Raw genomic sequence first — 21,573 nt, forward strand, 5'->3', positions numbered from 1 at the left:
TAAGAAACTTACAAGTTAACATAAAAGAATATTAAATATAGAATTAAAACATATAATACGAACACATCATTTAAACATATTAAAGCATCTTCATAATATAGTTATACTAAATATACCAATTATTATTAAGTTCATTCTCAGATATTTCTATTACCAATCGAATGATCAATTCCTTTTTCAGGACAAGAAAATTAATAATAGATATTTCTATTACCAATCATGTAATCAATTCCTCTTTCAGGTTGAACAAATATCTTGATGTGCTATATCAACTTGGCCATGATTAAAATTATCACAAGATGTTTTAATTCTCAGTGATGCTTAATAAAATTTAAGATGTATAACAGGTACGTGACCAATGATATTTTATGCCACATCAATAACAATATGTTTTCTATATTCCTTTTATTCTTTTCATTATTTATCCACTTTTGGTGGGTTACAAGTATTTATCCACTTTTTGATGGGTTATCCACTTCTAATGAGTTAGTAGTTTAAGGTATCCATCTACTTTTAGTGCATTGAAAATATTCATCTATTTATGGTAAGTTATAAGTATACATCCATTTTTGGTGGGTAATCCACATATAAAGGGTTATCCACTTCTAGTGGATTATTCATTTTTTTAATGAGTTAAGGCATCCATCCACTTTTGATGGTAAAATTATCTATCCACTTTTAGTGGTAAAATTATTCTTAAATTTAGATGACAAAATTATTCATCCACTTCTTGTGGTAAAATTATAATTAAAATAGTAATAATGTAAATTATTATGGCCATCATAATTAAATGATGTTGTGTTAATAGATGGATTCATGATTATAACCATAATTATTAAATAATATCGCATTCACTTCAGGGAATTGACGAATTTATAATTTTTTATTAGTAGCTCGTTTGTCGCATTTACTTCAGGAAATGAACATTCATAATTTTTATTAGTAGCTTGTTTGTCACATTTACTTTAGGGAACGGACAATTATGGTTTTTCATTAATAGTTATATAATAGCAAATTCACTTTTCAATCAAGAGACAAAATATATACTAAATATAGTAAAATTTATATTAAAGTTGATTTTTAGGAAATGAAAATACTAAAAAGATATCAAGTTACTTACCTAATTTTTTAAAATCAGAAATCAAAACCCCCAATCATTGAAATCCTTTTGAAGCTTGAAGATGATGAAAACATAATAATTCTCAAACTTGAGAGATCAGAAATCAAAACCTAATTATTGAAATCCTTTTAAAGCTTGAAGATGATGAAAACATAAAAATTCTCAAACTTGAGAGATTAGAGAATCGTGCTGATAACGTGATATGAAATAAATCTAAATGAACAACTATAAGAGAAATATAAGAGAAAATATTTAAAGAGAAAGAAAGTATTTAGAAGGAATAAGAAGATTTTGTTTAAGTATATATTTACAAATGAAGTGAAAGAGTCTATTTATAAGCTAATAACCTTTTATCTAGATTAAATTTATAAGATGAAGATAACACTTAAGGATTAGATAGATTAAATCTTAATCTAATATAATTTACATCAAATCTAAATATAGATAACATAAATGGATATTCATATAAATATTCATAACATTATAAAATAAATAAAAAAATATAATTAAAATAAAAGTAAATAAATAATATAAAAATAAAAAAGTTGAATTAAATTAGTCAAAATTTTTTTTTGGTCATTAAAAAAGCTTTGTTAATGAGTTTAGAAATTAAAACCTACAGAACACATCAAGGCCTAGTATAAAACCTTAAAAAAAAATTATAAAATAAATAAAAAAGAAAATATAAGTAAAATAAAAGTAAATAAATAAAATAAAAATAAAATGATGTCCACTCAATAAACTCTAATTTGGTCTACACAAACTGAAACCGTTTCAGGAAACGCTAAATCCTGTTAGATCAGGAAGGATTTCCCTAATGCAACTCCTTTGCGGCTTGGTCTCACTTTGACCCCTACATTCGTCTGCATTTAATTCGAGGCTTAATCCGTATTGTTCTCATTTCTTCCCAAGGTACATCCACTTTCAATTTTTTTTTTTTAGTTTTTCTCGTGGATATTTCCATGTCCTCTGCTATCTTGAGTGATCCTTTTTGTAGTTGAGAAAAAATTTAGACTAGAGAAGGGGCATTGAGGGGCATAAATGGGTGGAACCTAGATAAGGAGGGGGAGGCGAGTCATAGAGTTGGGTTTTGGAGTTTTCTTTTGCTTCATCCTTGATCAACGACATTAAATAGAATAGTGTTGAAATGCCTTTTGGAATTTCTGAGTTTGGATTTGGTTTAGCAGTTAGCAGGAATGGAGGAGTCGGCGCTCAAAGAAAATTCTTCCGTTGCTACTGACGAAGAGCATGACTTAAATCATGGGTGAAATTTAAGCTATTTTGTTGATTGTTTTTGTGAAATTCCTCCACTAGTAGGACTGATCATATTTTCTTGTGATTTTAGAAGCATGGACTCCAACCTTGAGATTGCTCAAGAAGAAGAACAAGTTAGGGGCATATTGCAAGTTGTTTCATCTACTGGAAATTTTTGGTATTAGATTTGTTCTTTTTCTTTTGGTATGAATTTGTTGTTAACTCTGTTTATTTATATTTACATATGAATTTGGTATTACCAACTAGGTCCTCAAGGTTAATGGCAATTCTCTGATATATGGGTAACTAAGAAAAGCAGAGAAAACTAGTTAAATCTCTAAGTTATTTTATCCCTCCCAATTAGTATCAGAACAATGCTGCACATTACCGAAGCTTCTATTAAAAACTTTTTGCTTTTGCCATTATTTTAAGGGATGGAAAGATATAGAAACTTTTAGTTTTGTGTTCAACATTCTCCACAAAGATTGCCAACATACATAAGCTTCACATTACCATCTGTAACATAGACTTGGAAGTACATGAAGTTGAACCACTGCACTACAAAAAGCATATCAACATGTAGAGCATCAGGTGTCTCTGAACAAGGAATGAAGTGATCCAGCATAGATTAAGTCTACCACCACTAAGAATCTTCATCCCTTAAAGTCTTACTTAATCTAACATTAGAATCTTCATCCCTTAAAGTCTTACTTAATCTAACATTAAAATCAATACTTAGATCCTTCCAGGTTTATGTGGTATCGGTAATGACATATATAGACCAACAAGAATCCTACCAACATCCCTCTTCTATTTAGGTGAATAAAACCTAGGGTAAACTCCACATAGACCTCTTGTGGTATGATATTTTCTCACATAACACCCAAAGGTTCTTTTTTCCCAAATAAAACCTTGTGTTTTACTATTGTTGCTATAGGGGGTAACAGTGTTAAATTTTCACTAAAAAGATAAAGATCCTTAATTTTCACGAGAAAGACGATAAGACCCTTATATCTAAAGGCCTTATTTTTTACATTTGAGCCCTAAATTCCCAAATTCTTCTTCAAAGAGAGCAGCCATATCTTTTCAAGTGGTTTCTCAATAACATATAAAGTAGTATGTATTTATGTATCTTTGCACAATTAGATGCCATTTGATTGAGCAAAAAGTGGCAGTTTGAAGGAGCCTTTTTTAAAATATCACTAACATCTTTATAGTTTAGTAATATATTTTTATTTCTAAACTCACAGTTTAAATTCAGATTTAAAATCTTCTTTCAATTTGATGACCATTTGGTGTAAGTTTCACAAAAACAATATGCTACTTTGGTAATTTTAACAGACACGTTTTTGCATTATGTTATTTTATTAAAGATAATTGAGGCTATGCTAATGCATCACACTGGTATTTTGACAAATAGTGTGAGCTTATTATGTTACTGGTACTATGTTATTATATGAAAGATAATTGAGGCTATCCTATTAAAGAACCAACTAAATGATGTCAGAAATTAACAAAAAACTGAAGTTTATTGTCGAAAAAGAGTAAGTTTGCAGCATACAGTCCATGTCAGAGAAAAATTTTCGAGGTCTATTTGACTTTTGCCATTAGGAAGCTTGCTTTTCTAGTAACCCGACAGCTGCCAGGAAGATTTTATTGTCCTAAATCAAAAAGTAGCCTTTTTTAAAATTAATAGGGATTCAAGCTTTTTTACATAAATGAAAAAGAAAAAAGGGATTCAGATTTGCTCTAAGATGAGTAAAATTTTTTTGTAGGCTGAAGTGATGTGAAGAAAATGAGGTTTGCAGCTTTCTGCAATTTTCATGGATTTTCCTTCATGTCAAATGTATTTTTTTGCAAATGTTTTCTATGTTCTTGTGCTTAGAGTGTTGACAGAGTGTTTTTTATTTTGAATTAATAGGTTGGACGTTGTTGCATATTGACATTATAGACCATATTTTGTTTTAATGTCAACTTCATAAATCATAAAATATTAAAATTGGGAATTTGGGGCTCAAATGTAAAATATAAGGCTTTTAAATATAAGGGTCTTATGCTGATACCCCTTGTGGGAACAGTAGTGAAATACAAGGATTTGTTTGGGGTAAAAAGAACCTATGGGTGTTATGTAAGAAAATGTCATATCACAAGGGTTCTAGGGTTTGAATCTCTGCATTAGAATTCCTTTTGCTAAGTTGAATATATTTGCTCTGCTTCATCTACCTTCTTACTTAAACAAGCAATAGGATGGTCTTCTTGTCTAGAAACACAACCAATTCTGATTTGTGATTATGGCTACAAGCAATTGGTGTTTTGGTATCCTTATCTTGATTTCTTCAAAAGCTTTAGATGCTGCCTCTGTCCATTAAAGTGCCCTTTCTTCATGCTTTTAGTGATAGGTGCAATTTTTTGAACTGAAATTTCTAATGAAACATCTATAGAATGTTGTCAATCCATGAAAACTTGGTAATTCATGGAAGGTAGTAGGGGTTTGCCACTCTGTTCACAGAGGTCGTCCTTGATTTTTAAATCAGTCTTTCAGTCATCTCCAAGCATGATGCGTACTTGATGGCAACTGCTGTTCAAATCTCTCTTGCAAAAGATGATGGAACTAGCCATAAAAGGTTAACATGTCCTCAAGACAGGGAATAGGAAATCTGTACTTGATAGCAGTCTTGTTAATAGCTTGGTTTTCCACACAGATGACTAGCATCATCTTCCTTTGGTGCAAGTGAAGCTAGAACAACATGTGGACTCAAAACTTGTACAAGTAAACCTTGGAAAACCGCCTATCTACTTGCCTCTTTAAGTTTTATGTTGCTAGGATTCATGCGATGGACAGGAAGATTAGATAATTGTGACCATGATTCGAGATCAATGATTTGTTAAATATTGTGCAAAAGTAGCTCATTTGGTAACTCCTTTGGCGCAACATCAGAAAAGTCAAATAGAAATTTAATTAAGTTAGGAGGCATCTTGGAGGTTGAACCAGCAACTGTATTTACAGCTCCCGTGATATGTGCATCATCTTATTTTCAGTAACAATAACTGGTTTGGGTTTCTATTTTTCTTCATATTTCTTGAAAAAAAGTGAAGTCATTGGCCTCATGTTGTTGCCAATGTAAAAGTGTGTATTTTATCTCCACTTACTATTTACACCTTCATCATAAAAGCTAAGGTTGACCAAGAAGGATATGTGCCCCTTGCAGATGAATGATATCACATAGTATAGAATCGTTGTAAGCACCAAAACTTAAAAACAAGACATTCTTGGTTTACTGGAAGTGTCGGTTATCCATGCCACCTTTTGTGGTTGAGGTTGAGGTTAAATTGGAAGCTTGAGGCCATCTACTATGGATGCTGAAACAACATTCATGCAACTTCCACCTAAATCATAAGTCTTTTAGCTTGATAACCACGATAAATCAAAGTTTTGAATATTGAAGTCCCAGCTGTCTCGTTTTTCAATTTTAGGAGATGCAAGAGAGCATTGAACAATGAACAAAGGAGAAGTTTCCACAACCAAATGAATATTTTTTGTCATCATGTTTTTTGTTTCTTTGTCCTTGTGATCTATTCCCACAAGCGAGTTACTTTTTCTCACACATTGGTCTCCCATGTGTCCAATTTCTTCACACTTGAAGCAAGGGAACCTTCAAGAAAGAAGAAGCTTCTCGTTAGATCAATTAAAGGACTGAAAAGAGGCTGACTTTGTGCTGTGATTTGCACTAGTAAGCCTTTTGTTGATATGTCCGTGGCTTGAAGCAGGACTTTCTTAGTTTTTGTGTAGCTTAAGTATTTCTCCACACTGAGTGCTGCTTGGAATGCATCGTACTTATTGTAGATGGGGCTGTCTAAGCAGCTCTCTTGATTTCAGCTCTTATGCCAACTTTAAATAAGGCTGTTGCTACTTTAGCATGTTACACAAACCCACTTCTAATCATTAGCTCATCAAATCTTTGCCTATACTAAGCTGCTGACCTGCTGGGCACTTCAAAGTAAGGGCTTCTCATGCATTTTTTAAAGATAAGGTGACAAAATTTTCTCTTAATCTCACTTTCATCTCAGTCCATACACCAAGTTTTTTGTGGTTATCTAGCCTTGTTATTTTCAATGTACACCATGCCAGCATATTTTTGCCAACCTGGCAAGTTTCCTCGTGGAAAATCTTAAGCTATGAGCAAGCAATAAAAATAGTCTTCATTAGAATCAAGTCAATCGGAAAATACTGTAAAATCATCCTTCAAAATCTAGAATTTGTATCCTGATTTTCTTAGTTATATCTCCAACCACTCAATGATTTTGAGTTGCTTTATTGTTTTGCCTTAGTTATATCTCCATCTTGGACAGCACTTTGGCTTCTGGTTAACCTGCATCACCTCTCAATTGTTACATTTTTTTTTCCATGATCCTGATTGAAAGCTTCAACATTCTGTGTTTTGACCATTTTTTGACCACAAGTAAAGCAACAACGTTAGGATCTTCTTTTTACTATTTAAGTGGCATCACATGCCAACTATATGATACATGCAGTATTGCCCTAGGCATTGCTGCCCCTATACTGCTGTTGCTTCTCGAATTGCTATTGTCGCCACAATTCTATACTGTCACCACCGCTCCAGCAACGGCCATAAGGTTTTTTGTTGCTACTTTTGCTGGCTGCAATATCTACATGATAATTGCTGCTGTCTCAAATTCACTTACATTTCCTGATTACACATTGATGTCCCTAGCATATTGTAAAAATGAAGTTGTTTTAGCTATGCAATGTCTTGTGCTATATGGTAAGATGCTTAAATATGCTGCAAGGGGGTTCTGAAAATGAAATAAAAATATATCTAGCATGAAGTTAATTTCTAATGCAATCAGATTTTCTTGATGTAAACTTATGTGATGTTTGACATTGGTAGTTGGTGTCTTAAAATTTTGCCAACATCTAAATTTAATTTTACTTCAAATCATTTAGTTTTGGCAGATTTTTGATAACATGACGTGATTGTCTGTCAGTTAACGTGTCCAAAATGCTGTCCATGTAAAATTGATGCTTCCCATAGTTTTATGCATTGTGCATTTTGAAAGGCTTTCTTTTTTGTTTGTAGGTGTTATGGGAATATAAAAAAGAATAAATGCAAATTTTAATGTATGAAAAGATATATTTACTGCTTAATTCTTTTTTTTTTTGGTGTATTTAACTACAGGCATAATTGGGATAAACTGAAGAGCATGCTCTCCTTTCAGCTGAAGCTGGTATGTTTTCTTGGTCTCTAATCTCTTTGATAGTTAGATATAATTGTTTAGATTTTTCTGTAGTATTTCTTACCTAGATATGATCCCTATTTCTTTCTGTAATTTATCACAAAGGTTTTATCAGAGTATCCTGAGGCAAAAATGACAACTGATCAACAAAATGCTTCATTGGGCGAAACTTACTCAGATCTGGTGAAGCGACTAGATGAAGGTACTTTCCGGATCATGTTTTTCTTATCCATCCCAAATATGAGTAAAATTGGTATTTTAAAGCCTCCACATGATCTTAGGAGGAAAAATAAACTTATGAAAGTTGATTAAGAGGGTTGTGTGAGCAAAGTAGTAGGACATGAATCTATGCTCAAGTCTGGCTATTGCTCCTTTACTTGAGCTTGGATGCAGACAAGAAATCAGCAATAATCCTTTTGCCTTTTTTTGTAGAGGACATTCTTAGATTGTACGAGTGTGGTTGTCATGTGATTTATGAATCATGAATGCCTTTGAAAACAAAAAAACTTGAACTTTTGTTCTAAAGGACTAAGGCCACCTCCCTGCCATTGAGACAATGCCTCATTAGCCATAACTATTTCGGTTTGTTTGAGATTTGCTAATGCAACATTCAGTGGTTGGGTCTCCTTAAGCTTTGTGATTATTAGCTAACTTGGCAATGGCATGTGATTCAAGACATGGTTTAGTGTTCAAGGCTTAGCATTTCAGAATACTATTTTATATTTTTCTTTTCCTTTTTCTTTTTGATTTGCGGAAGCTTTCTTTTGTTCTTTTTCATTTTTACTTGCAATAGGAATGGAAGAGTGATGCTATGTAATTTCAATATATGATACGAACGCTGTGGTTGAGTCAATTTCTGTAGGAGAACTTTTCACATATTTTTCTGCAAAATTACACAAACCGTCCTTAGAGTTTAACCCTCATAATTAAAATATCCTCTATAATTCTGATTTTAACAATAAAATGATCTTTTCAAAATTTTAGAATGAATTCCTTTTGGTTGTCTTTAGTTGCTTAAGATGTTAAATCTTACCTTGTCGGCTGCCACATCCAACAGGCATGTTAATAGTAGTAGTTACATGTCAATCCATGTGGCAGCTTCTTATGCAATTATAATAGTAGTAATTGCACCTGAGCATTTGGCTCATTAGTTGTTGCATGACCCCTTTGCCTAAAGAGCTAAGTTTGAATCTCCCTTCCCCCAATTAAAAAAAATTAAACAAAATAAATGAAGAAAAAATAAGTGAAATCAAATTTAACAAAAGAAAGAAAATATCAACCTAGATTTAAAGTTTCTGGAAAACCAAACAGAAGCTTCCTTCCTAAAACGAACACAAGTCAAAACCTTTGCATCCCTTTTTCTTTAATTTAAACAGAAATATCTCATTTCTGAAAACCGAACAATAAGACACCCTAATCAAAATGCTAAATACTGGCACAAAAAATTAAAAAATATCTTTACGGAAATCCTCCATTAAAGTTACCAAATCAACCAAATACGTGATGATGCTCCAATTGTACACAATGATTGTAACAATAGCATTTGGCTTGATAGGGTTAATTATTGTTAAGTAATGATTTTGAAAATTGAGCAGTTGCTTTATGTTTGGCACAATGCTATTATGTTTTGGAATTAGCAATATGATCCATGAGAGTGAGTGCATTGAGGGTTTGGAAGAGGGATTGAATCTTGTGAGATGCGGTGTGACAAGTAGACGGGTCATACGATAGGGAGAGTGAATAGATTCAGTAATTTGGGGTTCTTGGGAGAGGAAATTGAAGGATTTGGTTCACTTCTTCTGAGTAGGATTTCAATATATTCTAAAATTGTCACTTAAACAATTTAATCTAATGCAAATGACTTGGTTATATCAACTGCAATAGCTTGGTAATATCATTCATTAGTTCATTATTTCTTTTTTCTTAAAAAAAATGGAGTTTAGTCATTAGGTTTGATAGTTAAGGTGTGTTTAGTGGGTAACAAAATTAAAATAAAAGAGAAAAGAATTTGAAGTTATGAGAGAGGTTTTAAAGTTAGATTGGGTTAAGGATACATTTGTGATGTAGCCGGGAGGTTTAGGGCAATTAGAATTCAACAACTAGGGCTAGAACAGGGTTGATTGTGTTGGATCAATAGAAAGATAATTGGGTTTTAAAGAAACCTTTTGAATAAAAATTCAAAATAAACAAAAATTAATGATAATAATCCTCTATCTAGGATCACCTATTTATACTAACTAAGATAAACTCTAATCAAATAGTAATCTTAATCCTAATTCAAGACTTAAAGTACTAAAATTCTAATAAATATTGGAAAAAGAATCTCAAACTAAATAAAATAAAAAAAATAAAATCCTAAGGTACCGAAAATACTAAATAAAATAAAATTCTTGATGCACCTGCATCAATCTCCTCGGGTCAGAAAAGACTCATCTCCGACGAGTAGGCCTTAACATACTTCTCATAGATGCCTGGATTCACTTGTTTCAATTCTTCTTCATTACTACCTTCAGCTTCACAATTTTCAGCAGATAAATACCTAGCGATTTTGCTGATTTTGCTGATTTTGCTACTTCCGGGGCTTGAAGTTGCCAATTGCTTAGCCTCTTATTTAAAAGGATATAAAGTATATGTCTTGTTGTTCTTGTAGAAGGAATAGGTATTTGGCTTCGTCTTATGATCCATATCACGATCATACAACCAAGGTCTGCCAACAAGAATATGACCAACATCCATTGGCACAACATCACATAAAGCCTCATCATCCAAGTTATCTCCTATAGTGAATTTCAACAAACATTGAGTAGTTACTAGTACCTCATGTCCTTTCTTCAGCCACCCAATCTTGTAAGAATGAGGATGTTTGCTTGTAGGAAGCTTCAATTTGTTGACGGCCTCTTTTGAAATAATATTTTTCATGCTTCCTCCATCAATCATAAGATCACACACTTTACCTTCACAAACAACTTGTGTGCAAAAAATACTTCTCCTTTTTCAATCTTTTTCCTCATTGATTGTTGTAGTCATCACTCTTCGTACCACAAAGGACTTACCTTGTGTAGGATACACATCAATTTCCTCTATTTCTTCATCATATTTATCATAAATGGGCTCTAATTCCTCCCTAAATTCTGTTAAGTTCACCTTTCTTTGGAGGCAAGCAAAAGAAGTGTGTCCCTTCTCCCCACAAGTAAAACATCGAATATGGGAATTACTGCCTCCTTTATTTGTAGAAGAACCAGGACTGTTTTGTCCACCATAAGGCAGTATACTTTTGCTTTTAGTGTTCCTTTCAACATTGGTTGCACTTCCATTAGTTTTATTGGCTGTGGCAGCCTCTCGATAATTTTGTTGGGATGTTTGGTAACTTGTCTTGCTTCAGAACCGTTTTTCCAATCGGTGCCATATAAGGGCTTTCTAGCACCATAGCGTGAAACTCATTTTTCTACTTTGAAAACATATTGACGAGCATCTTCAATATTGTACAAACAAACTACTTCCATCTCGTCTCTAGCAAAATGATTCAAACCAGCAAGATAACGAGAAGTAATTTTTTCGTTACTCTTAGTTAACCCAACCCGAATTGATAGGTTATTGAACTCCGATGTATACTCCTCAATGGTCATGTTATTTTGTTTCAAACAATGAAACTTTTCATATAATTCCATAGTATAATCAGCAGGTAAAAATTGTTTTTGTAATTTACTTTTCATATGCTTCCAAGTGCTGATTTTAAGCTTCTCTTGTCGTGCACGTTGCTCTTCAACTCTCTTTCACCATTGAAGTGCAGTACCTTTCAATTTTAGCTTTACAAGTAACACTTTTTGATTTTCAGCCATGGGTTTCCATTCAAAGTAATTTTTCAAACTGGCTTCCCAATCCAAATATTCTTTTGCATGAACTTTCCCATGAAAATCAGTTACTTTAATCTTGATTCCTCCACCATTTAAATCAAGAGCATGTAATAACTGGCCCTCCAATCCTACTCTCGTTGCTTGATTTGCGTGTCCATCTTCGGGAAAGGGGTTCTCAATCTCAAATTCATCATCATTCTCAAGATCTTGAATCTCAAGGGGGTTGTGGTCACCTTCTAGATTCTCCATTCAAGTTCTCACTGGTTCCTGATGCTGCAAGGCTTGCATAGCCCGAGTCAAGTCATCAATCATTCTTCACATCTCAGCCAACTCAGCTTGTTAGGGCTGATTGCTTCTACCTCAACCTTTGCCTTGGCCAACCATAGTCTCCTAGCTTCTAGCTAAAAATCCTTGTAGAATATAGTAGGATCACTTGCTCTGATACCACTTGATGTAGTCGGGAGTTTTAGGGCAATTAAAATTCAACAATTAGGGCTAGAACAAGGTTGATTGTGTTGGAATAAGAGAAAGATATTTGGGTTTTAAAAAAACCTCTTGAATAAAAATTCAAAATAAACAAAATTAATGATAATAATCCTCTATCTAGGATCACCTATTTAAGCTAGCTAAGATAAATCTTAATCAAATAGTAATCCTAATCCTAAGTAAAGACTTAAACTACTAAAATTTTAATAAAGATTGAAAAAAAGAATCTCAAATAAAATAAATAAAATAAAATCCTAAGGTAATGAAAATACTAAATAAAATAAAATTCTTGATGCGCCTGCATCATTTGCTACCCAAATTATGGTCGAATTTTCAATTTTATATACTGAACTTTGCATCCATTTATCAGTTTGCTATGAGACTAACGTTATTAGTCAAATGGGTGATATACCCCAAAATAATTTATAAGAACACGAGACGTGTTTAAAAAATGTCAAATCATTTTTTGTTTTTGTTTTTCAAAGTATTTTTTATTTTTTTTTCTAAATTAAAAAATAAAAACAAGCCAGAGAAAGGAAAATTCATTAAAAAGAAAAAAAGGGAAGAGAGAAAATGAGGGAGAGAGAGAGGAAAGAGAGGGAAATAGAAGAAAGGAAAATAGAGAGCAGAGGAAGGGGGGAAGTTTGGCCAGCCTTAGGCTGATCAGTGTTGATTTGCCTCAAGCCATGCAGATCACACTAGTAGGGCCAAGCCATAATGGTGCCTGCCGGCCCTCACCCTTCCTTCTTTCTCTCCCCTTCCTCTCCCTTTCTCTCTTTCCTCTCTCCGCCATTTTTGCTCTCCTTTTTTTTTGAATTTTTTCTGGTTTTTGTTTTAATTTTTAGTTTTCCTTTTTGCAGAAAATTTTCAATTCAGAACTCTTTTTAAAAAAAAATCATAACAAAAAAAAATGATGTTGCAGTTTTAGACACATGACATTTTTGTTGGCTTTTTTGGCCACGTTGCCAATTTGTCTGATGAAAGGAATCAAAGTTTGAGTTCGTAATTGCACATTTTAAACTTTAGGTATCAAATGGAACATTTGACTATAACGCGTATACCAAATGTGTTATTAACCCATTTGGATTTCTTGATCTTTTGGTGCTACTATTGATTTTATGATATAAATTTGATAGTAGACTACTTATAAAGTTATTTACTTGGTGAGGACAGAAGGAAAGAGATAGCTCAAAGGGTGAGAAAGAGGAAGAAGGGAAATGTAAAGAAGTTGGGCTGGCTTTTCAATTCTTTTCAGTTGTCATAAGAATTGTTTGTAATTCATATAGGTATTAGTTTCCCTCACATTTGTCATGTTTAGTTCAATATATATCAGCCCTTGACTAGTAGTTCTGAAAGATGGAGCAAGTATTCTGAAGGTTAAAGAACACTAGCCAGGCCATTCTAGTTAAATGATAGGATACGTTTCTTGCTATCGACCTCAACTTTTGAAAAAGATTTTTGGAAGATTCAAAATAACTCTCTGACACTAGATATTGTTGCAGTGGCTGAAAAAATAGATCATCGTATGAAAACTCTTATTACAAAAAGTGAAGGACTATCAAAAGTAAAGTTGAAGCATTTTTATCATATATTTGGAGCACTCATCAACCATGACTCCCCTCTCTAGCTTAATAAAGTTTTCTAGAGATTTTGCACAATGAAGATGATTGTAAATAAGACCATAGGTGCAAGATTCTATGGGAAGTGCAATGATCTACAATTGGAAGCTGAAATATTACTCTAAAGGACACTAATGCTGCAACGGTTGTAGGATGCCACTTTTCAATTAGGAAAGTATCCACATGAGCACTTTATAGCACCTCTTCTCTTCCTTCAAGCTCTAGCGGTCATGCCGCATTGCATTCTAGACATGAAACTCTCTCTCTCTCTCTCTCTCACACACACACACACACATTGACTAAATAAGTTGTGATCGAATTTTTTTCATTCCCATTTTGAGCCAAAGGTCTTATTTGATGGTAGTTGGGAAACCCAATTCTTGCTCTTTTTGTCTCTCTAGCACAAAGGCTTACACACATTTTAACTTTGTTGTTTTAGTTTTTCAGCAACGGCTACTATTTGGCAAGAGCTGAAAAGCCAAACATTCATCAAGAGTGATGGTGTAATGATAGAAATTTAGTGTTTGAGTGAAGAAGTTGACTTCGAATGTCTATTGTTATTTTAGATACATAACTCATACTTGCACCCATAATTAAGGATAAGGTAATCTTGCCTCTTGTTGGTCTTCCAAGTTACTTTAGAATAATAGGTTGAAAAAGGTTCATGTCCAAAGGTGCTTTCCTTGTTGGAAAATTGTAGAGTTGCGGTGTACTTTTGTAATTGTTGCCATTTTAGAACCTTTTTTATTAATTTTATATTACTGTTGTTCATAAAATCTTACAACCATAGTTTAGCTGCTGCAATAGGCTATGAATTTTCTTCAACTCTATTTGTGCTGGAGGGGAGGATCATGCTAGAAGTGCCTAAGAAAGCCCATTACTGTGTCCTTATTCTTGCCAATGGCCGCTTTCTACTTCTCCTTTGTTAATTTTAGTTTACTGCTATACAACTCTAGAATTTCCCAGGCATTTGCTATGGGTGAATTGCATGTTTTTTGTTGCTGCATGTGAATTTGTTGACAATGTTGAAGTTGATTTTTGAAGGAGCTGCTACAGCAACAGATGATATTCATAGGGATATGTGATACTTTTAAATGTTTTTCTCATTTAATTCTTCAGCAGGCAAATAGCAAGAGCTCTTCTTGTAAAAGAATGTTATATTTTCTCTGTATTTGATGGCTACTATAGAAGGGATTACCTAATGTTATAAAGGATGGAAGTTTAATGATCTTTATGTGGTGATTACACTAGAGTCCAAATTCGTGATTATAGGTGATTAAATGGAGAATAATTTGCTCTTTCTCACTACCTCTTTGAAAATAGGAAAGCAAGATGTTGTTTCTGTTAGAACCTATAAACAACCTTTTTTGCCTTTGGGCTTTTTTAACTTTTTATCATTTATTAGATCATCATGTGTTAACTGCTAGGACTTTTCAATAGTTCTCCTTTCCTGCCAATAATGCTGCATTCCTACCTCCCCCACAAGTAAGGGATAAAAGAAATCTGCTACTCAAGAAGAATAATGATAATAGCAAACATGCAAATTTGTATTTATAGGTGGCACAAGGAGAAACCATGATGGAAAGCCAAGATGAGTCTTGTGTTTTGCTTTTTTGATGATTTTTTTGTATTCATTGTAGTGTTTAAAGTCTACTTTGATAATGTGAAGCAATTATTGAAATTCTTGTTTGTGATTTTTAGGATTTGTAGTCTCATCTTGTTCTGGTATTCAAATATCTTTTCTGTTTGCAGAGCTTCATAGTTTTAATGAGGGCCCGCCGTTTACCCTTCAAAGAATCTGTGAGGTGATTACTTTGTTTTGTATTATATACCATAAATTTTACTAAAATTCCATGATGTTGCTTGTATTCTCTTCATCGACCTCTTTCATTTTACTTTACTGTAAGTGTAGTTATTCCTAGATTCTTTGGTTTATTTGCATTTAAGACAAATCAATTTTTTGGTATGCCTATAGTGTAAAACTACCAACTAGATCCGATTAGCAATAAGTGGAGATATGAGGGAGGCTTAGCTTTGGAATCCCCCTGTGAAACGCAGGTATAAAGCCATAATGATTCCCAAACCAAATCCTTTTTAACCTTGCTGCTCCTTATATGTAGGTTGAATAGAATCAACTCCCTGAGGGCAACAATTTAAAAACAGGACAACATACCAGTTGAAAGTCTAGCACTGTGATAAAGCATTTAGTGACAGGATTGTGTTTTGTATTTTATCTTTCAACATGAGTAGAGAAAGCCCATTGACCATATATATTTGTCTTCGAAGACCAATTACACAAGTTTAGGAGTGAGTTATGTACATGAATTGCACGAACATATTCCTTGAGTACCTTCTTCAATTAGTCTAGATTAATTTTAGCTTTATCTTTCTTAGCTTGAATCAAGCTGATCTATCTTGATTTAGCTTTAATTGTGTTGATTGAATCTTGCCAATTGAATCGAAACTTGAGTTATCTATGATAGATATATATGTGTATATATATATGTAAAGGATGGATGTGTACAGAACTTTTGCTTAACAAAAAAGGACATCTTTATTCCTCTTATTTCTAAATTGTCATTTATATAATTTTCAATTATTATAACAGTAAATCTAAACAACTAAATCACCTTTTTGGTCACCTAACTGTGAAACATAACATTTTAGTCATCAATGTTCACAAGTGTTGTTGTGGTTATTTAGCCGTTAAAAGGTAATAAATCTGTTATTTGACATTCCACATCACCATAACTTGCCAGGTGGCATATTCACGTCGAAGGTGACCAAAACTTTATCTGTCATAGTTGGTTAACCAAAACAAAAAATCACAAAAAATTAAGTGATCAAAAAGGTAATTTACTCTAAATTCTCTCATAGTTTAGTTCTTTTTTGCTTTTAATTTTCTCTAATAACTTGTAGATTAGAATGTTTATTGAATAAATGCTGTTAAAAAGAACAATAAATTTCCTGCTGTTTCAATACTTTCATTTATTAAGTACTCTTTATCAGTCCACTGAAATACTTGGTAAAGAAAAGTGAGAAAAAGAGAGGAGAAAAAGAAAACAAAAGAATAGAAGAAAACAAAAATAAAAGTGGAGACAAAAAAATTAATTTTATGGTAAAGAAATTAATTTAAATTCAATAAAATTTGATAATAATAATAATAATAATAATAATAATAGACATACACAAATAGGGGAAAATGAGATATATTATGTATTGCTCACTTAATTTTTCGAGATTTATAATTTTGATCACTTAACTTTTCGACATTTTCTATTTGCATCACCCAACTATGAAAGATAATGCTTCGGTTACTTTCAATGTGAATGTGCCATAAGACAAGTGTAGTGATGTGGAATGCCAACTAGTAGGTCTGTTTAACAGTTGAGTGACCAAAACAATAACATTTATAAACATCAATGACCAAATGTTCTCTTTCAAAGTTAGGTGACCAAAATAAAAAATCTTGAAAAGTTAAGTGATCGAAAAGGTAATTTACTCATTATAAATTATTAATAATAAGATTGATTTGGTGTATAGATAAGATTACTAATTTAATTGAATCACTTTCATTAGAAAATGATTTACTTGGCTCAGAATTCTTTGTTCATTATATTTCTAAATTGTAGCCATATTAAACATTTATATTTATATATTATTTAAAAATAAATTAAGATATAGATATTCACATGCAATGTACACGATAACAAAAACTAATTTTCAATTAAAGTCCATTTAAAACTTAGAAAAGCTTGCCTTGAATATAAGGTAACAGCAAAGATTCAAGCAAATTAATTCAGGATATAACACTGCTTAACAAAGAAAAGTGAATTTTTGAAACCTTCAAATGTGCAACAGGATGTAAGGTACTGAATAGTAGACACTATTCGAGGGTTCTCATCATTCAACCATTTTATAAATAGTAGGGTCGCATGTTGGCTTTAACAAGTTCCAGGTTGAAGGATGTTAGATTAAAACCCTCTTTTTTTTGGCCATATTCTTTAAACCATTTTCCTTGTGATAGTAGCTATGCATTTATTTTCATCTGTAAAGATTGTTATTGTTGTTCCATTTTTTTAATTATTTTTAAAATTTTTTGAAGTATTTAAATCAAGCTTTCAAATTAGCCACTTGAGGCTTGTAATTTTAAAGTTCTAAATTAAGCCTTAAATAATCATACAATTATGCAGAAGCCTGTTCCTATTTCATTTCTTATCTGTCTGTTTTAGGGTAGTGATTAGGAGAACCTTATACAGTGATTTTTATAGTTTGAAACTATATCTTCAAGCCCGAATTTGATTTTTATAGTTTGAAACTATATCTTCAAGCCCGAATTATGTTAGATTGGTCATATAAAGTTTATTTGGTTTCTTATACTTCTGCATTTCATTTCCCCCATTTCTTTCCAATTACAATTAAAGTACATTTATCTTCTTGTGCATGATTCCGTATACATTTGGGTTTGAATTTTGTCCATGTACTTTCAAAAAATGTTCGGGTCTCTAGTTATACTTTGATTTGTTAATAAATGCTATGCTCTTGACTACTACCAAAATTTACCTTTTCTTTTGGCACGAATGCTATGCTCAACAGATCCTGCTGACTGCAAGAAGCATCTATCCAAATCTTTCAAAGCTTGCCCTAGCACTAGAAAAGGTATGGTAATAAAAACTTCCAATAATTTTGTTTCCTTGCTTTATCTATAAGTCTCTCTGTTACTCTATCTCTCTACCTCAATTCTTCTATGGGTTTTAGAATTAGTTGCAGGAGCTACTTCCATCTTGAATTAACTCTTTTTATCTTTTAGAAACTTTAGCTACCATGTGTTGAATATTTAATTGAGTCAATCTGCATTGGACATGATTGACTTCTTATATATATTTCTTTTCCAAATGTTTCTGAAATATGGTTGGCCTTATAATTGTCCTTTCAATGGGAATAAGTTCTCTTTTTCATACACTTCAGCTTCAATCACGATCATTGAAAGCTTTGGAGACCTTCTGAATTGTATTAATTCCACTTCCAGCGATTCATGAACCTTTTATGAGTGATGATTGTGTTGATGTATCTTTAATTAGTTTGGTCATGCCTATCAATTCCTTAAAATTGTCCAATGGATGGAAATATGCTAGTTGAGAGATTAAGTTATCTAAGACGTTATTTTATGTTTTATGGATTTGATTGTAATCTACATATATTTAGGCTATTTTAGTTTATTTAGATTATTCTACATTAATTAGTAAAGTATTTTACTTTTTCTTAATTATTAGTGTTTTAGGGTTGTATTTCGTATTTTGCATTTTATTATAGTTTTGGTTTAGTTATAAACACCAATGTTATTTTAATTTCAAGTAGGTTTTGGATGAATATTTGAGATTTTCTCCATAGATTGATTCTTTTCAGATTTTCTCCCCTCAGTCTTCTATTTCTTTACCTATTTCCACTGTTTCTCCCTAATGGCTTCTGTCTATCTCTGATTTTCCTTCTGAATTTCTATTATCTATCTCTTTTCCTTTTTCCAAATCTAAGTCCAAATCAATTTGTGATACTGTTTCCCTTGATAAGTTATCAATGTTATATGCACAATAGATGCTTTCCAAATAGATTTTAATAGAACAAAAGGTATGGAAGAAATTGGAAAACCAAGGATATTAGTAATCTAATGTGGGCTGTGATTAAAGATTTAATGAAGTGCAAATTTACTGTTAACCAGCTAGTCAATGATTTGAATTTGATTTTATCATTCCATTTGTCCATATTCTTTCTTTCTATTTCTTTTATGCCTCGTGTTAAGTCATGATTCATTTTTTCCATACTTTGTAGAATTTGCTGGTAACCTCTACATTGACAGTCTGCACCAATCCCTATCCACAAATGATGCCAAATCCCGAACCAGAGAAGGCAAGTGAGGAAGCTCAACCACAGTCTAATCCAATCCAAAATGGGGTTGAACCTGTGGTGGGAGACAGGGATGAGATAATGACAGAGGTGGAGGAGGCTGATATTGAGGATATGACTATTGACATGGATGCCTTCCAAGAAATGGTTGGATCATCAGAAGCAAATTCCACTGTAGCTGGGAATTCTTAGGTTGAAAGCCTTTTCGACCCCATAAACAACTTAATTTTTGAAGTTTTTGGGTCCACATGCTGCTCATGTAGAGGTGCAGATTTCTTGAATGGTGCGACTATTCTGTTACTATTTGGAAGAAATTTTCAGGAAGACAGCAGAAATGGTCACAGCTTATGGTCCCTAAGGTGTCTCCCTAGATGCTGTACTTGTAAGATTGCCCACATGTAACAAGGACCATTTAGCAATTTATGAAAAATTATAAAAGCTTATGATCATGGTGAGACAACTGAAGTGGTAATGAATGATGTGAATGGAGCTGAATGTTCAATTGAAGCTATTGTTGTTTAAATAACGGTTTTGCATTTTGATTGTCGTGTTAATATTTAATTAATTAGTGGTTCTTGTCTCATTACTTTCTATAAATGGTGAGCCTTGCGTGGATTGTATTGGTCCGAAAGCAAGGAGGTTGAATTTTACAATTAAGATGAGGTGCGTTTTCAGTTATTACAATTTTGTAATTTGATTCAAAGAATATTATTATTATTATTTCATACAAGTAGATTTAAAGTACTTGATTTCATTGTTCATTACTTGATTTGAGTCAGTCAGGTTGAAATCTCAAATCAACAACCTTTGTTTCAGGGTGATATAACGCAAATGAACAACAGGAGAAGCATCTCCACATTTGCATTTCTATGAAAAACTACAGCCAATATATATAAGAGGCCATTCATAGAGATGAAAGCAAAGTGATTTACCAGTTTAGATAAAAGGTTTTCCAAATAGCATTGATTGTTTACGTGCATACATACGGTCTAGAAGAAGAATATGTTAAATGCAATTGAAAATCAACAATGGTATATCCCTGAGAAAATCCACATAAGTGATCATGAATAGAGAACACGTAGCAAATTAGGCAAGATGAAGAGTAAAGAAAACAGCATGAAAGGTGAAACATAGCAGAGTTAAATACATGAAGCATACGCAATAAATAAATTTCAAAGCAGTCCACTCAAATGAGGCCATAGAGTAGAAAATTGTAAGGTAAATTACTGATTCTGCATATAGACAAGTGTCGTAACGTGTGGGTTCGAGAACCCGATTACTAGAAATGATTAACTTAAGGAGTCACCACCAATTTTTTTTTTTACTTAAGTGTGATTGGTCACTTATTAAATTTGTTCTATTCAACGGAGTTCTAAATTGACTTTAGGTCCGTCTAAAGAATAACAAACTAGTCTATGTATTTTTTTTTAGAGTTAGGTTCGGGAGTGCGATTACGCACAAAGAAGGATTAGCACTCTTATGATGCCCATTTCACGAACGGTACCATTTAATCATATATTATCCTAACTCATTAATTTTATTCTTATTTTTCCTTAATTATTATTTATTTAATTCATCTTTTATTCTATTAACAAGTTAAAATATTTTATTTGGTTTTACAAGTTTGACGTACACATGATGCAATTATGAAATGCATGGCAAAAAATCCGGCTAATGCCAAACAAAACCTTTATTAAGAATATTTATTGAATCCGCCCATCATACTGGTGGGATCTGAGAATATCCTCTCACCTAAGGAATTACCAGAGAAACTCGCCTTCTCAAGTTTAACTAGTAAATCCCATCATCGGGGTAGTCGTTTGCAAGTAAAAATAATATTTTTTCATGAATGTAAACCTACTACGAGTAGAAACATTTTATTAAAGATATTCTCCTAACCATCCTATCATATTGGTGGGACTCGGAGGTATCTTTTCACCTAGAGAATTTTTCGAAGAAACTCGCATTCGCAAGCTCCCTCGAAAAATCCCATTAGGCTTATACTCGTATATAGAATATGCCTACATGCCATGACATTTAACAACGCAATAACGATACGTGATGTGTCTATAAATTTTGATAT

The 21,573-nt window shown here is 32.6% G+C and overlaps 1 protein-coding gene across 2 annotated transcripts; it reads left to right on the plus strand.

Annotated features, from left to right (window-relative positions):
* On the plus strand, window positions 1,866-20,147 carry LOC18603798 (serine/threonine-protein phosphatase 4 regulatory subunit 2). Of its 2 annotated transcripts, none has more exons than XM_018118014.1 (8): window positions 1,866-2,032; window positions 2,305-2,384; window positions 2,466-2,552; window positions 7,573-7,621; window positions 7,736-7,832; window positions 15,342-15,394; window positions 18,186-18,248; window positions 19,416-20,147. In XM_018118014.1, exons 2-8 carry the CDS (start codon window positions 2,317-2,319, stop codon window positions 19,680-19,682), a joined length of 684 nt encoding a protein of 227 aa, XP_017973503.1. In that variant the 5' UTR covers window positions 1,866-2,032; window positions 2,305-2,316; the 3' UTR covers window positions 19,683-20,147. The 2 variants fall into 2 exon arrangements, with proteins under 2 accessions (XP_017973503.1, XP_007036046.2); XM_007035984.2 differs by having other exon boundaries at window positions 2,308-2,384.

Source organism: Theobroma cacao, chromosome 3 (genome assembly GCF_000208745.1).
Source record: "Theobroma cacao cultivar B97-61/B2 chromosome 3, Criollo_cocoa_genome_V2, whole genome shotgun sequence".
In the NCBI taxonomy this organism is placed as follows: Eukaryota; Viridiplantae; Streptophyta; class Magnoliopsida; order Malvales; family Malvaceae; genus Theobroma; species Theobroma cacao.